This window comes from Rutilus rutilus, assembly GCF_951802725.1.
Source record: "Rutilus rutilus genome assembly, chromosome: 10".
NCBI classification, from domain to species: Eukaryota; Metazoa; Chordata; class Actinopteri; order Cypriniformes; family Leuciscidae; genus Rutilus; species Rutilus rutilus.
This window is the reverse complement of record NC_140215.1, coordinates 19,520,965-19,538,058: the sequence shown is the minus strand read 5'-3', so window position 1 is coordinate 19,538,058 and position 17,094 is coordinate 19,520,965. Positions and strand designations below refer to the sequence as shown.

The window sequence follows — 17,094 nt, the reverse complement described above, 5'->3', positions numbered from 1 at the left end:
GAAAAATATTGTATGGTAGTCAATGGCGAGAGACAACAAATATTTTGATCTCGTTTGAGTTGTGCCCTAAATTACACATATGATGTTTGTCAATTTAAAAGATACATTTTAAAGTCAAGAAAGTCGCAGTTTGATGTAAAACTGCTGAGGTATAAGACTGTGAAAATACGTAATTACAAAGACTACAAACCCAAAAGGCGCACATGTGACGTCATACCTTTTCTCTCAATGAATGAAGCTAACTTTACTGAGGCTAACATCTGTCATTTTTTCTATAGTCTTACGTTATAATCGTAACGTTACGCCGTCATGTCTGAGTGTTTTGTACCAGACTGCACACATACGAGCAACGGATCTTGCTCGTTGTTTCGCTTCCCGGGAGATGTAGTTCATTGAGCGATTTTCACATAAAACTAAATGTTACTCTTCTGTTTTATGACAAACTGCGACTTTCTTGACTTTCATAATTATCTTTTAAATTGACAAACATCATATGTGTAATTCAGGGCACAGTTCAGATGGAATAAAAAGATAAGTTGTCTCTCGCCATTGACTACCATACATATTTTTTCCGAAATAAGGTCCCATGAGCCGGAAGCGGAGGGGAGGGACTTAGGCTCTCTATAAGTAAGAAAAGACGTATTATAACTTCCCTTTCATGCCAACTTTAAAGGTGAACAAATTTTTTGTTTATTGCTGGTTGAAATCACAATTGTCTTGGGCTTATATTGACACCTAGTGGTGTGGATGTAGCATTACAAAAGAAAAGGTTCGGTTACCAGTGCCATTGTAGAAATTTGCAGTCAGCCATTATTAATTTATTCTGCGAGGAAAGTGTACACTAACTAAGGCCTCGTTTACACTGTCAGTGAAATGTGAACCAATTCTGATTTTTTTGCACATAGGATTTGACACAGATCGGATGTGTTCTATGACAGTGTAAACAGGAAAAAAAACGCATACATTCGGATATTTCCAGATCGGTTTCAGGCCTCATTCATATGTGGAAATAAATTCGATATGTGCCAATGCGACTGTCATGTAAACAGGCAGATCGGATTTTCTGAGGCATTAGGCAACGTCTCCGCGGTTTAATGACGGCGACGCGCTTCTGCAAAGGGACGGATGGCCCGACGAAACGTATCGTCGTAGGAGAGGAATGTGAACAAACGCTGACACAACATATCAAAGGTTGGCTTGCTCATCCTAAAATTTCGGACCCACTTCTCTTTCAAGAACTTCCCGCCACAATATGCTCCCACCAGTCCTGAGATCTCTCTCGCACACAACAACTGAATCATGTGCAGGCTGCAATGATGGCACTTTTCATCGTCCTCCGCCTCATAATCATGGTGATGTTTGGCGAAATTCGCATATCGCAGAGCATCAATCATATTTCGCGTTCGTCCATCTGTGCAAGAGAATTGAACCCTTTAAGCATGCGCAATGTTTCAGATAGTATGGCAAGTGTAAACACATGAATCGGATATGGGCACAGTTGAAAGAACGTGTAAACGGACGGTCAAAAAAAATCGGATAAAGGTAACAAATCAGAATTGGGCATCAAGACCTGCAGTGTAAACGAGGCCTAAGACAAAAACAGCTTTTATTAGTTTACTTATACAACTGTAGTCTCAATCTCAGTTTAGTGTACATGGTTTTAAACAGATTTTTAAAAATACTACTTGTGCAAGCAGGGCGGGGCAGAGAGCCATGGGAACGGAGTGAGGCCAGTGGTACGAGTGCTGATAAACCATACCGGTCTCGAGGCACAAGGAGGAGCTCTGTAAGCATAAAAGGAGGAGTGACGACAGTGAAGGATGAGAGAGGACCAGGCCTGGACTTTATGTTGGTGCTTTATTTTATTTTACTTTCATTTTGATCTTTATGTTTATTTTATTATTAAAGTTATGTTTAACATTCACCAGTTACAAACCTTATTACACTACTGTTACGTTTATTTGTAAATCTTTTTAATGAGGAACAATAAGGAATGCACCTTTGAAGTTGGGATGTAACGGAAGTAGTGACAGATATTTTCTTCCAAATTGTGACGTACATCTGAATGAAACGGATTATTGAAAACCGGAAAAAAAATAATGTAGGGCTGGGATCCTGGTTCAATCTTGGTGGTTTATTAGATGTACAATTTAGTAATTGTACTGAAAGGGTGATTGTCTTTATTTTCAAAATAACATGACCTTTGTTTCTCTTCTCAGTAGTTAGTTTATCATTTACTCTAGGAGGTACACAGAGCCTCAGAAAGCACTATACAGTTTAAATAAACAGACCTATCAATATGTTCTGGGGTCTATTTTCCAGAAAAGAAAAAAACAATTTTTTACTATGTTGAATGTCACTAGTTATGACTTCACTGACTTAACTTTGCTTAGAGGAAGCTAAGGACAGTTTTGAGGTCACACATCTGGGTGTTAAAATGACGACAATTCCCAGGAAAAAATTTGTGGTACTTTGTGAAACAAAGACCAACTCTATTAGAGAGATATATTTCATCCAGAGTCTTCATTTTTCTGACATGTGGTTTGGTAGAGCTGGAAGCACTTGATTGATTTATAAATAATCCACTGCATGGCTCAGAGCCTCTGTGAGCTTGTCATTTTTATTTAATTTTTCTTTTTTTATATTACTCCAACCTTTCTAAAGGACAGCTAATTACTAAAGTCATAAGGAGACATTAAAGATCACATGAGGGGATAGTATACCTTCAAACACACCTTCATGCCCTTCACATTACCCAAATGTGAATGTTCTATGTCTCCTTAATTACTCCAAATATAGTCTCACTGTAAACACCAAAATCACAATGAGCTTTTAATCACAATGTAACAGGTTATTAGACACTAATGAGGGAGCTTAATTGTTCGTGTTTTGGGGGAATCTGCTTGGTCAAACCTGCATTATCCTTTCTGTTGAAAAATAGTTTGGGGGTCACACTAGATCCATCTCCATTTTGAAAGCAACATCTTTGATTTGCCTGTCCTTCTGTGAAAGTCAAGTCAAGGCAGCAGATGTTGCCTTTGCAATAATTCATGATTATCTTCAGTCACTTTCTTTAACGAGCTTTTTGTCCCCATGGTGATGGAGAGAATGAGTCTCGCTACAATACAGCGGGGGAGACAGCTGTCTATAAAAACAAAGCATCATGAAAGATTCACGTGTGTTATTACAACACAGGAAGAAAGTCAACAGTGTGTGTTTTGCCAGGGATCAGTGAGGCGTTGTAGAGATACAGTACATGGCTGCACTGCAGCACTCCTAAAAAGCATTCATCTTGAAAATGTTTCAGGACTTTAGCCACTGAGAAAAGATCAAACAGAACACTAAACTTTAATGACATGTAAAGACATTTACACTTCAAATCAACAGAACAGCAGCAGAACTAGAACTGGTTTAAGGACAGTTTCTTTATTCTACTTTATTGCCTTACTCTGTTTAATACTTGATATCTACTTCTATTAGAAATTCCTACCTAAATGTATGAGTGAAACCATTTTAAAATTTTAAATGGACAAGGGGACAGCCTGTGTGATGTGACCATTCTGTTTTGTCATATATTACCATTTTTTTTAATATTCTTCTCTTTTTGTCTTTAGAGCGATCAGGACCATACTTTGAAGCTATAGTTGGAGGTAAGTGTTGTAACAGCTCACAAACGTACAAATATCCAATATGCCCTCAACTCACATACACTTTAAAAATGTGCAGCTTTTGCCTTTAGTCACTATTTCTACCTGATCTGACCCTTACAAATTATTTTGTTGATGTCATTTTAAAAAGTCAGGGCTACGTGTACAAAAGTATCCTCGACCATTGGTGCCATTGGTTCCTATGTCTATTTAGGCTTATGGGTATTTTTAGTTCTGGGCACAATTGTTTTGAGCCAATCACCTGAGCTGTAGATGTCAATGAAATTGAGCGGAAGTACGAAGTCTGACGTAGTCAGGCTAATGAAAAGCATCAGGCAGGGGAAAACATCGATTTTCATTTCTGAATATCCAGTATATTTAATGCTTTAATGAACTCTTCAGAACAAAACTGGGCACTGATAAAATATCTCCTGTATGCCATAATGAAATATTATTAATGTGTTACTTGCAATTTTTTTTACTTATACAGAATGTATGGGTGTCAGAGGAGAAAAATGCTTTTTGCTTCCAGAGTGTGTAGTTATGAGAACATTGTGAGAACAGCACATTGATAATGGCCAGAGAGGCTTGGATGATTTCTGTACAAATGAGAGGTCATTTGTGCACAAGATGTTTCCTGGCCTCAGAAGATCTCTGGCTGAGCAAAAAAAAGAAAAAGAAAATACCAGTGCCACAGTGGTCTCACTTTAGCTCATTTACACATGAATCAGTGTGTGGGTTTGTTCTCATCCACATAATAATTGTGTACATCTGATTTGCTATCATTAAATTGTAATATAGCATCATTGTTATGACCATTAACCACATTGATCTTTAGATATTGGTACCAGTCGGCAGCTACTGAATCAGAAAAATGTTCTGGGTTCAGTAAGTTAAGCTCAATCAACAGTATTTGTGACATAATGTTGACTAGTACCACAAAAAAATAATCTTAATTTTCTAACTTCTTTCTTGTGTAACATTAAAGGGATAGTTCACCCATAAATGAAAATTATGTCATTAATTACTCACCCTCATGTTGTTGCAAACCCGTAAGACCTTCGTTCATCTTCTGAACTCAAATTAAGATATTTTTGATGAAATCTGAGAGCTTTCTGATCCCCCATAGACTGCAACGTTATTGCCACTTTCAAGGAACAGAAAGGTAGTGAAGACATCGTTAAAATAGAGGGTTTTCACCAACGTCACGTTCTGGGCGGTAACCCGGATGCGCGGCCATTATGGAGGCACACAGATGTAAACAACAGCATAGATTGCACAATTTATGTACTACTGAACACACTGTTACACTAATAAACCACGGAAAAAACACATGGAAGCTGCGAAATCATATAGAGAAGAACTTAGTAAGCAGGAAAGAGCGCGAAATTTAGCCAAACTAAAGTTAATATGTGGTAAAGATCCAAATGAGCTAGCTTCTCTAGCCCTTACTGCAATTCTTCCTTCTATTTATTATCCTGGCTACGTTCAGATTGTCAGTCCAAAAAAGCACATGAAATCCGTTTCAAGCTACATCCATATGTGGTTTGAAATCCTATTCAAATCACATATCAGGAAATCCGCTTCAGTCTGAACGCTCTGATCGGATTTTGCGTGGTATGTTACTTTCTCACGCCACGTAAAATGTAAACGTCAGTTGTTATAGGGAACATGCTGAAAGTCGCTGCCGAAACAAGGCTGTGTTGTTGCAAAGTGCCGGACGAGCAGAAAATTATTATTTTTGAAACCGGCGCAGATAAGAGCGTGGAAAAAAAGCTGTGCATACCAGCCTCCTACAGTTCTGCAGCAGACTCAAGACCAATGCTCAAGACGCAGTAGTCCAGCGCGGCGGCTACACATTTCCATGTTGTAAAATTTAAATAAGACAACATCTCTATTGCAAATACAAACCCCTCCAACAACGCAATGTCATTGCCATATTGCCAAAGAGCTGCATGGACACACAAATCGGATCTGAACAGTTGCGATACACAGTGTGGACATCGGATACAAAGATAATAGGATTTGGACTGACAGTGTGAATGTAGCCATAGTTAACTACCTCAACATTTTGGCCATAGTCAACGCTTCATTTACACATGTGGCTGATGCTGTGCCTCTCTCAACAACCACAAATGCCTTCTTTCATCAGTTTTTTGCACTCTTCTCTTTAACTTCTGTCACTCGAAATGTTTTTTCCCGGTGGGAACGATTAGTACAGTCCAAAACTCGACCATTTTCAGCATCAATAATCAGAAAATTTGCGAGTCTGTTCAGTTCAGTGGCATTGTTTACGTTCAGTGCTAGTGATGGGGACGAGACCGCCTATGCCGAGTCCGAGTCAAGACCGAGTCTTTGAAGGGTCGAGTCCGAGTCGAGACCGAGTCCGTTGGTTTTCAAATTCAGTCGAGTCCGAGTCAAGACCGAGTCTTTGAAGGGTCGAGTCCGAGTCGAGACCGAGTCCGTTGGTTAACATGGGAGGATTTGAACTTGAAACACGGAGTGTACTGACGCCTTTCCGTGGTTAAAACAACATTGCTTCTTATGTTTGTTCATGTTTATTTGAGGCTATAAATTAACTAGAAGGAAGAGATGATCGGTTCACGAGCAGCTTTAACTGATGCTCTACAGCGATCTGTCACTACACATTTAAGAGCCACAAAACGGTATTTATTGTTTAAATTTCTTTTAAAAAATGACCAAGTTTGAAAGGCGAGACTTTGTTTAATATGTTTAATATCAAAAGTAACCGAAAAGTAACCTGGTCTGTCCTGTCTGTCAGCGTGTTGTCAGTCTCCTCTCTGCTCCGCGATGTATTTTTCACTGCGTGAGAACATGGTGTGGCGTGAGTCAGAACGGTGTAGCTTGTCGGACATAGCGACAGTAACTAAGGGGGGCGGGTCTTTGCGAACAGTCAATTAAAATTTTCTAGTGGTATGTATTCTAGTGGACTAGTGATGGGACGAGACCGCCTATGCCGAGTCCGAGTCAAGACCGAGTCTTTGAAGGGTCGAGTCCGAGTCAAGACCGAGTCTTTGTAAGAACAAGTCCGAGTCGAGTCCGAGAAAGCAGAAATCGGTCTCGAGACCGGACTCGAGTCCGAGACCGGACTCGAGTACTACATCACTATTCAGTGCCTCCAAAATGGCCGACTTCCGGATTGATGACATGTAGTGAAAACCCTCTATAGTCCATGTGACTACAGTGGTTCAACCTTAAATATTATGAAGTGACGAGAATACTTTTTGTGCGCAAAAAATATATATTTAACCCTTTCGCACATACAATCACACCGGTATGATCAGTCTTGGCTGGTCCCTGGGGCTTACAGTCACACTGGTGTGATTAGAACAGTCAGTGCATCACGTGATCAACTGCTAAATTTAAACGTGCTTTTGTGCGTTGGCTGGCACTGAGCCAGAGACAGACGCGCTCAGCACTTGTCATATATTACAACTATTCAGTGTTTTCAACCACATAATGTTTATTTTAGGTTTCAGACATTTAAAATCACATAAGTAGGCTACTAGCAAAACAATGCATTTGAGTTTGTAAAATACACTGATGTCAATGGAAGCGGCAACAATAATCCTTTCCATTATAGTTAGACGACACGTTTTATTCATATCAGATACACAATGTGTAAGTAGCTTTAAAGTTTACCCTATTTTTCTCCCAGTTCACCGGCCACTTACTTTCATGTATTTTGTGAAAAATGGATGAACTGACATGTTGTAAATCCAACAGATCCGATTCTCTGAACTGTGGCACAAACTAACATGGCTGCGCCCATCGCACATAACTTACAGCTCAACTAACGCGATCGTTATAAAGGTGTTTAAAGGGACTATGTGTTGGAATTTCTCCCATCTAGTGGTGAAATTGTATTTTGCATTCAAACGAATAATGCTCTCCAGCGCCTCACTTTTTCAAATGCACGTTGCATCTACGGTAGCCGTTATGTACCAAAAAGCTATGACAGGATGTCTTATAATAGCACTTCGAGTTTTTCTTCGGGTGAACAGGTTCGTTATTTAAAACAAACTGAAACTTGAAACAACGGAAAAAAAGAATGTTACAGAATGAATTACTGACTGTGAAAAACATTAACTATGGTAATTAGTAGTAATGCCTTCTTTACTCGTTATATTTTTTGAAGTACGTGCATTGTTAGATATCATCATCATCATCAGAGCCTTCTCTAATGTTACTTTACTCAATAGCTGCTATTCATCAAAGAGCCTGTTTAACTTTTAACTATAAATGTTCTACTGTCTATATAATAAAGTACACAACCAAGCAATGAAAAAAAAGCTTGTAATTAAGACCGTAACATTGACTTACCTGTCGAGAAGAAAGCAGGCAACTTCAGCGTCTCTTTTGAAAGCTTTCTCCTGCATTAGCAATCCCAACATTAACCCTTATTTTTGTAATCTCCGGTCACGTTTCCTTTTACGGTCTATTTTGGACTTTTTCGAAGACGAGGACTCATCCTGTGACTCAGCATATGTATGAATGAACGGTGTATAAATAACCGTGCAGTGCATCCTTTTAAACTTGCCGGGGAAGTGACAAGCGCCTCTCACTGCTCTGCTCCTCCGCTTCTGCTGGCTCTAGTCACGTGACGCTGGTTCTGAACGAAAACGCGTTGTGGAAACGCGTTGGCCTAGTACTTTTTGTCCCTCTCTGCTATTATAGTTTTTCAAGATGGCGGAACTACATGGAAGCCTCCGTGGACCTACCCGTCCCATGTATATAAAGATAATAAATTCTTCGTTTACGAGGATTAGTCTGATCATTGGCATAGGTATTTGTACACCATTAAGGGCATATTTATGAATAAAAATATTGATTTTAGATAATAAAAAGCTACACATTGTCCCTTTAAACAACAAAACACATCCACTTGCACATATTTGACAATCGGAATATCAGATATTTCATGCTATAGCTAATGATTTGTGAATATTTTGAATAAAAAAGGAAAAATGACATAAAAGCAGATCATCATCATTCAGCGCTGTTGTGGTTGCGGTGTGTCATGTGACAAGCAATGACGCGTCACCATGGAAACAATAAAGTGACAGGTTCTAAATAATGGTGGGGGGTCAGTTAGAATATTTTAAAGGAACACACCGACTTTTTGAGACTTTAGCTTATTCACCGTATCCCCCAGAGTTAGATAAGTCCATACATACCCTTCTCATCTCCGTGCGTGCCGTAACTCTGTCTGAGGCACCCACCGCTAGCCTAGCTTAGCACAAAGACTGTCCGGTAAACGGCCCCAGCTAGCATACTGCTCCCAGTAAGTGACAAAATAACACCAATATTTTCCTATTTACATGTTGCGATTTGTATAGTCACAGCATGTACTAATAACAAGGTGACATGATACACAGCCATCTTCTAACCGTATACATATGGGAACTATATTCTCAGAAGGCGAAGCACTGCTACTTCTGCGGAGTGATTTGCTCCAACTCTGAGCGAACTCTCTGCTCCTCACCACGGGGCTTCTCAGGTGCTGCGAGCAAATCACTCCGCAGAAGCAGCAGTGCTTCGCTCTTGTGCCTTGTGCTGGCTCTTGCATCAGCATCACACTCATGCGTGACGTCACGGTGGCCATCAGCGAACAGCAACAGTCACATGGACTATTTTAACAATGTCTTTACTACCTTTCTGGTCCTTGAGCCAGTATACTTCAGTGAACATCCTGAAATAAACAGACTAAATTGTTCTTAGTTCAGTTGCACCTTATAGCTGCTGCCCACAGGTTATCTTCAAATATAACCCCTCTCTCTCTCTCTCTCTCTCTCTCTCTTCTAGCTGTCATTGCTGTGGTGGTTCTGGTCCTGCTCCTCCTCCTGGGCGTCATTCTGCGATACATGTACAAACACAAGGGCACATATCATACCAATGAGGCCAAGGGCACAGAGTTTTCCGAGACAGCAGACTCCGCTCTTCGTAGAGACCCAGCCTTGCAGGACGCCATGGATGAGAGCAAGAAAGAGTATTTCATATGAGGCACAATAGATAGCCCAACTCGGCTTACATGATGCCTTAATGCTGTTTGCTAGAGCAGTGAAGTAGCTGACAGAACTCTCCGCAAACAGAAAGAAACCAGAAGAGTATTATGAAATTCCTATATATTTCAATATCTGACATTGTTCATATATTTTCTTCCTGAATAAAAGAGGTAACATTTGAGTATGGATAAAAATTCTGTACTCCTATTGGAAGCTGATTGTCAGCACAAATATCAGTTTAGGAGAATGTGATGGTATTCAGGTGAAGGAAATGAAAGCCATTGATCTTAGACAGGATTTGAATATGAATGGCAAGCAATATTTCAAGACATTTAATTGGTAGGATTAACAAAAACACTTTTCAAACAAGTGAAATGAATTGGTCTCTCACATCTATATACTGTACGTGGCACATATAAGGGGCCAACAGTGTTTCTCAGAAATCGCTTACTGCACCTTTAAGTGCAATTATTTTAATAATATTAAGAAATTGACTTGTTAGTCAGAAGTTCAGGATATGAGAACATTTATGTTGAGAATAGGAAAAAACATTCAGGAAAAGCCATTGGGGAAAATGTCATCCATATTACTACAGTGTTACAAATTTACATGCTTCTGTTTTTACTGTGATGATTCTGAAAATGATTCTTCTGGTTGTGAAAAAAAGAAAAAAATGATAAGATCTAATTGTTAGACTAATTTAAAGGAGCATTTCACCCGTGGGAACATGAATCTTTATTGAAAGTGTGTCATATACGTAGTCGAAATGTAACATAAATTTCGAATTTGGTGCCTTCTTGACCGAGGAAAGACAGAAAGTAACTTTAGGGCGCATTTGTATGGAAGACAACAACTCCCAATGCACCACATTGCACAGCTCCACAAGCCACTCCCACTAATCCAGTTCACAACACAACTGTCCAGGAGAAATTGGCACCGTTGAAATTCTCTGCAGGAGACAGACTCTATTCCTGTGTCCGTAGGCACACAGTGAGAGCACCATCAGTCCGCCCCAGCTCGAGCCAGTCCGGGCTCCTCATCTGTGACAGGCAGGTCTTCTGCTTCGGCTGCAGAATCCGCAGCAGCCGCCTCCTGTTCCTCCATCAGCCTCAGCTGCTCTTCGCTATATTGCGGCTCGTAAAGGTAGCCACGAACATCTGATTCGAGCATCAGACTTTCGAAATCCTCTTCTTCCAAATCATATTTGAGTACCTTCCGCCATTGTCGGAACTTCACATCTGGCTCCACAGCGCCTGTTAGCTTAGCTTCCAAACAAGATGGCGGATATTGCTTTTAGTTTCTGCAAGTGAAGTCCCACCCACTGATCTGTAATAGGTCTGTAGCGTGAGTAGGTCCCACCCCCTGGAAAAATGAGGAACGAGTGTTTGTAGTCTCATCCCCTCTATAAAGATATGGGACTTCCTGCTTAGAATGACGCAAAATTACGATTTTTACATCATTATAAGCAGGAACTGCAACACGAAAATCCGTATTTCTCCCTTCTCAGTTGAAAATGAGGGTATATTGCACAACCATTCAAAAATATGACTGGGTTTTAACGATACAAAGCTTAATGCAAATGGGTGAAGTCTCCCTTTTTTTTCAATTTTCCAATTGTGTCAGTATTTTGATAGCACAGGTCTAAAAAAAGAAATGACAAGAAAAGAAAACCTACACCCACAAATGAAAAGTTTGTAAAAGCTTTTTTTTTTACTCACCTTTGTATTTTTCAAAACTTTGAGTATGACTTAATTTTTTTTTTATAGCAGATACATTTTCTACACAATAAATGTAGTGAATAGTGAGCAGTAGACATTCTGCTAAAGCTAAACATCTCTTTTTTTGTTCCATAGAGAAAACTAAATCATACATGTTTAAAAAAAATTAGTTTGGAATGATGACAGAATAAAAAATTTTGGGTGAACTATTTCCTTTAAGCTCACAGCTACTGGTAGTAAAGTGAGCTCATGCTGTGCGTAGTTTAGTTATTTTGGATCAAGCAGCCAGGCCTCGGGCCATTGATAGATTCAGTTCCTCTACATGGGGGAGTAATTAGTACAGGTGTTGCGTTATTCACTCGTGGGAAACAGAAATGTTATCTCCAGCAAACAGTTTGCATGGCATTGGGACGTGGAGTACTATAAATATGATTTCAGTTGATGTGTACCGTGATAAATCATTTTTCAATGAGATCTCTTCTGGAAGATTTTTACCAAAAAATGTACACATTATTCAAAGGCCAGTACAGATGCTGATGCAACAAAATGAAAATGCCAGACACTTTGGAGGTGAGCGGCACCGCGAGAATCCGACACGAGTGAGAGATATTTTTCTTTTGATTAATTCTTTGCTTCAAGGATGGAGGCTGAAAATAAGCCCTGAGCACCAAATCTCATCTCACCTTCTCACCCCCCTCTTCCTCCGTCCAGCGCTCTTGATTAATGACACCTCACCACTAAAGGTTTCTGCAGCGTTTTTTTTTTTTTTTTTTTGACAGTGAAGTTAACAACTGAAAGGACAATTTTGTGTAATAGCTAGAATGCCTGTCATCACTTATATTTTGATAATCAACACTGACACCTCTATGATTAACAATCCACAAACAGGAGTGAGATGTGCATGACACAATTATCACCTCCCACAATGCTTCAACATAAACGTGTTCAAATGTGTTCCCCAGAGCTTAACAAAAGTGAACTGTGAAGATAAAAAAAAGATGAAATATGCTCTCAAAAAATAGGCTACTTATTTATTTATTTGTTCTTTCCTTCCTTCCTTCCTTGGATACATTAAAATCTAGCCAGTTGCACCACACATTAACCCTTAAATGTATGAATGTTTCGCCAATCATTATTGCATTTTCGGGTCTTTAGTGACCCGGATCTATAAGGGATGGATCTCTAGCCATCACGATAATATAAAACTCTCCTAGAGTAACAATTACAGAAGAATAAAATAAAGCATATTTTAAAAGTTTTTTTTTTTTTTTTTTTAAAGCAGATGTTTTATACCATCTTCACTGTCCTCATCAGAGCTCATGTAACATTCAGCATCTGGCTCATATTCACGATCTCATACATATTCTCAAAACTATCATTTTCAACATCTTTAAAATCAATATTTTGATCGCTGAAAGTGACACTAATATTTGACTGCATTTGGTACTTGCTCTGCAGTAAATCGCTGAGCCATTTCAAGTTTTGATGATGATACTTCCTATTCTTTTGTTTCCTGCCTGCGGTAATTAAGAGTGAAACGTCACTTCATCATTGTGTATCAGACATTGCCACCTTGTGTAATAAAAGTGAATTGCACTTATTTCATCAAATATTCAATTATTGTTGTGCAGAAAAAATATACTTATACTGCACACGTTGGGTTATTAGCGACCCTATCATTTTTACAAAAAATGTATGGAAAAACAGGCATTCTTTAACAATTATATATTTTTTTCTTGTTATGTTGTTGATAATGAATTGACTGAGGAATAATAAGAAGGTTGATGTCTAACTTGAAAAAAATAATAAGTAAGGAGGGTAGTGTATGACGTTTCAGGTCACTAAAGACCAGAAGTTAAGGTTTCGTTTTTTTGTTGCTATTTTTGCTATTTGAAGAATGATCAAATGAACTGAAGAATATTGGTGTTCACATCATATGCAGGCCTTTCAGAATCTGCTTCCAAAGGAGATTGGGAGAACTTTTAGCTATTTTTTACAGTCTATTTCACAGCACAACAGAAAGCCAGCAAACCTGACACTCCATATGCTTAAAAAACACCTGCCGGTCATTTTGAAGTGAACTGTAAGACCTGCCCTAAGGTTAGTGCAGCAATGCAGTGTATGTGTATTTTAAAGTCGGCATGAAACGGACGTAGCGATAGACTTTTCTTTCCTATTGTGAGGTATGTCCGAGTGAAACAGCTTCTCGAACAAGAAAGAATCTAGGACGAGACTTGATTTTGTCCATCGGAAATTGATTGGATTGTTGGATCATTGTGGTTTGCTATTACTGTGATCTCATGTGAGTGACAGGTTGTCCCGCCCTCAAGCCAGTAAACATGTCATCTGAGATGAGAAAAGATGTCGCTGCAAGAGGGAGGGGAAGTTATTTTGATTAAAGTTTAAGAGGGTTCAAGATGTATACAGATAAATCATTTATAGTAAATACTGCAAGTATCCCTAAAAAAAAAAAAACTTAATTTCATGGTGACTTAAAAGGGTGCATTTTTTACTCAAAAGTCACATTAAAACATTTGAATAGTATATTTATAGAACTTAAACTTTTGAATAGTATGTTTTACATAGCAATTATTATTGCAATTAAGCAGAATGTCAGTAATGCAGTTTTTTTTTTTTTTTCAGTTGTGAGGAAGTCAAGCAGACTTGAAATCAGACATGGATTTGTTAACAAAACAATACAAAAGTGAACATAAAACTGAAACAAAAATGAGCAGAAAGAAGCCATCAGCACATCAGTTTTTCACTTTTGAAGCAGAACACTCCTCTGTGACATTTCTGATGATTGAGTATTCAGAATCTCTCTTCACATGAAATACGGTAGCTCTTGCCAAACAAATTGCTTTTGTAACATATTTTGATTTTACAAATATAACACTGGAGGGGAATAAAGTCTCAAGACTGTCCCCAACTGAGTTTAAAGCTTGACAGGCTTTTTATTTCACATGTGTTGAATATCAAAGCTACAGCTTCAGAGAGCGCTGCTTTCCCAATTCATCGTTTTAAAAAGTGTGTAAAGTTTGCTCGTTTATCACAAGGGCACATACAATACTGTTCAAATGTTTGGAGTCACTAAGATTTTTTTTTTTTTAATAAACACTTTTATTCAGCAAAGAGCATTTCTATTTTAAATTGATTTAGTTTTTTAAAACTTTCTATTCATCAAAGAATCCCCCCCCCCCCCCCCCCCCAAAAAAAAGCATTGTTTCGACAAAAATATTAAGCAGCACAACAGTTTTCAACATTGATATTAATTTAAGGCTACGATTCCAATACAAAATGACAAACAAGCATTGTAGTCATTCACTGTTCTCTTGGTTATCTCTAAAGACCTCAGTGCACTCAAGTTCTTTTTCATTTGCTTAAGGCGCTGATTTACTTCAAGTGAAATCAAAGAACAAACTTGTGTGATGTCATTAAAAAAAAAAAAAAAAACGAAGTTCGTTTGGAGCTTGTTTCTGGAGATCGAAACAACTTGCCACAGCGAAATTTCCAGAATGCTCCGGCTTATAAACACCTTTAAACTACCATTAATCTGATGCAAAAACGTGTGGCTCTGAGGCTCCTATAAGCTCACTTGAATTGTTCTGGATCATTAGACATGACATTATGGTGCATTTGAAGTCTGTCTAAAAGCAGTTTCCCAAGGAGGTTCCCTCATACAGACACGTTGCCTGTGAAGTCACTGACAAGACAGTTTCCTTAGCCTTCAGACAGCCTCACGTGTCCTCGGATGTAAACCTCAAAGCTTTGTGTTTCGCAGAGTGTTTATTTTCCATTTAAATTGAGACAGATTTGTACGACTAAATGTCGCCATAATGAACACCGCTGTATGTCTTTGCAAACCTGTATGAGAAAGAGAGGAAGAGAAGGTGAGAGGTACAGCACACTATGATTTCCATTAACCTACTTTCCCCTCCTCGTTCTGAATTCAGCCATCGGTGCGCTGGGATCACACACTGACATTATGCTCACAACAACATACCATCTTCAGCCACTGCACTGCAGAGACTGTTCCAGATCTGCTCGCCCCATCCAGCTGTGTGTCACTGACAGGGTCACAGAAGGCTGACATCTGTCCTTAGTGGGGTGGCTTGAGGGAGCTGGTCTGCACAGCTGGAGATCCGGCAGATATATTTAGACCATGAGGACAAGGTTGTTCATCTTGAAAATGACTGTGACTCAGTGCGACCTTGATGCCCTCTGCAGCTCCACAGGAGAGTGTGGCCTGGCTATGTTTATTGAACTTGCTTAAATCCACAACCAAGGTGCTTTGATTCCTCTGTCAGATAACTTTACTCACTCTGGTGGGTGGAGACTGGAGAGCAGCTTTTTTGGACTGAATTTTTTGGAATGAATCTTTTTTGGTTCTGTTTTTTAAATCAAGATGATCGAAGGACAACTGAGATGAACACAACTGATCTTTCACTTTGAAATTAATTACTCAAAAAAGGGTGTGTAACGGGTGGATTTAATTGATTATTTTTTGTCTTATTTTTGTGTTGTCATGTGGATTTGTTTTGTCATTAGTCTTGTTGTGTGTGTGTGTGTGTGTGTGTGTGTGTGTGTGTGTGTGTGTGTGTTTGTGTGTGTGTGTGTGTACTTGTACAACTATCTTTGTGAGGACCAGTTTGAGTTTTAGCCCATTGGAGTGAGGACAAAGAGAGTAAACTGAGGACATTTTGGCTGGTCCTCACTTTCTGAGACCCCTTTAAAGGCCTGTTTGAGGGTCAAGACTTGGTTTTAGGGATAAGATTATAATTAGGTTAAGGGTCGGTTTAGGGTAAGGGTTCGGGTTAGGCACTTGATGGGTAAGGTTAGGGTAAGCGGCTAGAGATTGCATTGTGTCAATGAATGTCCTCATAAAGATAGATACAAGAATGTGTGTGTGTGTGTGTGTGTGTGTGTGTGTGTGTGTGTGTGTGTGTGTGTGTGTGTGTGTGTGTGTGTGTGTGTGTGTGTGTGTGTGTGCCCTTGTTTATATTACATTGTGGGGACCAAATGTCCCCATAAGAATAGTAAAACCTGAAATCACCTCCATTGTGGGGACCAGCCAGCGGTCCCCACTTTTCAAAAGGCTTATAAATCACACAGGATGAGTTGTTTTGAGAAAGTAAAAATGCAGAATGTTTTCTGTGATGGGTAGGTTTAGGGGTAGGGTTAGTGTAAGGGGACAGAATATACAGTTTGTACTGTATAAAAACCATTAAGTCTATGGAGAGTCCCCACAAAGATAGTGAACCAGACATGTGTGTGTGTGTGTGTGTGTGTGTGTGTGTGTGTGTGTGTCAGTCATTTCGGCCACAGCAAACAAGGTTTGTTTATTAAAGTTTGATTTTAATTTTACATTTTAATTATCTAATTATATTTCTTTATAATTTAGCAAGAAGACAACAATGTCAGTTGAACTACAAATCAAGGTACAGTAAATATCACTTTTTTTAAAATTTCATATTTTTATTCAAGCTGTAATTTTGTCAAATTATGCAAAATGTGTGAAAATATTCTACACAGTCCTCGTCTACTGCATCAGTGTACTGTTACAGTATTTGAATGAAATACAACTTAAAAGTTGTTCAAGTAATCCCTGTTATCTTATATAGATATTTTCTTCTCAGAAAAGGATGCCAGTGACAGTGCTTGTCTGGCAGTCCTTTATTATCTTTTCAGAAACATATTGAGACA

General features: G+C 39.0%; 1 protein-coding gene across 1 annotated transcript in view; it reads left to right on the top strand.

Moving 5' to 3' along the window:
- Positions 1–9,854, top strand: part of gypc (glycophorin C (Gerbich blood group)) — a 36,639-nt gene extending 26,785 nt beyond the window's left edge. Inside the window, exons 3-4 of the mRNA XM_084420511.1 lie at positions 3,615–3,650; positions 9,474–9,854. Of these exons, the coding sequence (XP_084276637.1) occupies positions 3,615–3,650; positions 9,474–9,670 (233 nt within the window). The 3' untranslated portion in view covers positions 9,671–9,854. The remainder of the gene's footprint in view (positions 1–3,614; positions 3,651–9,473) is intronic.
- Positions 9,855–17,094: the final 7,240 nt, after the last annotated feature.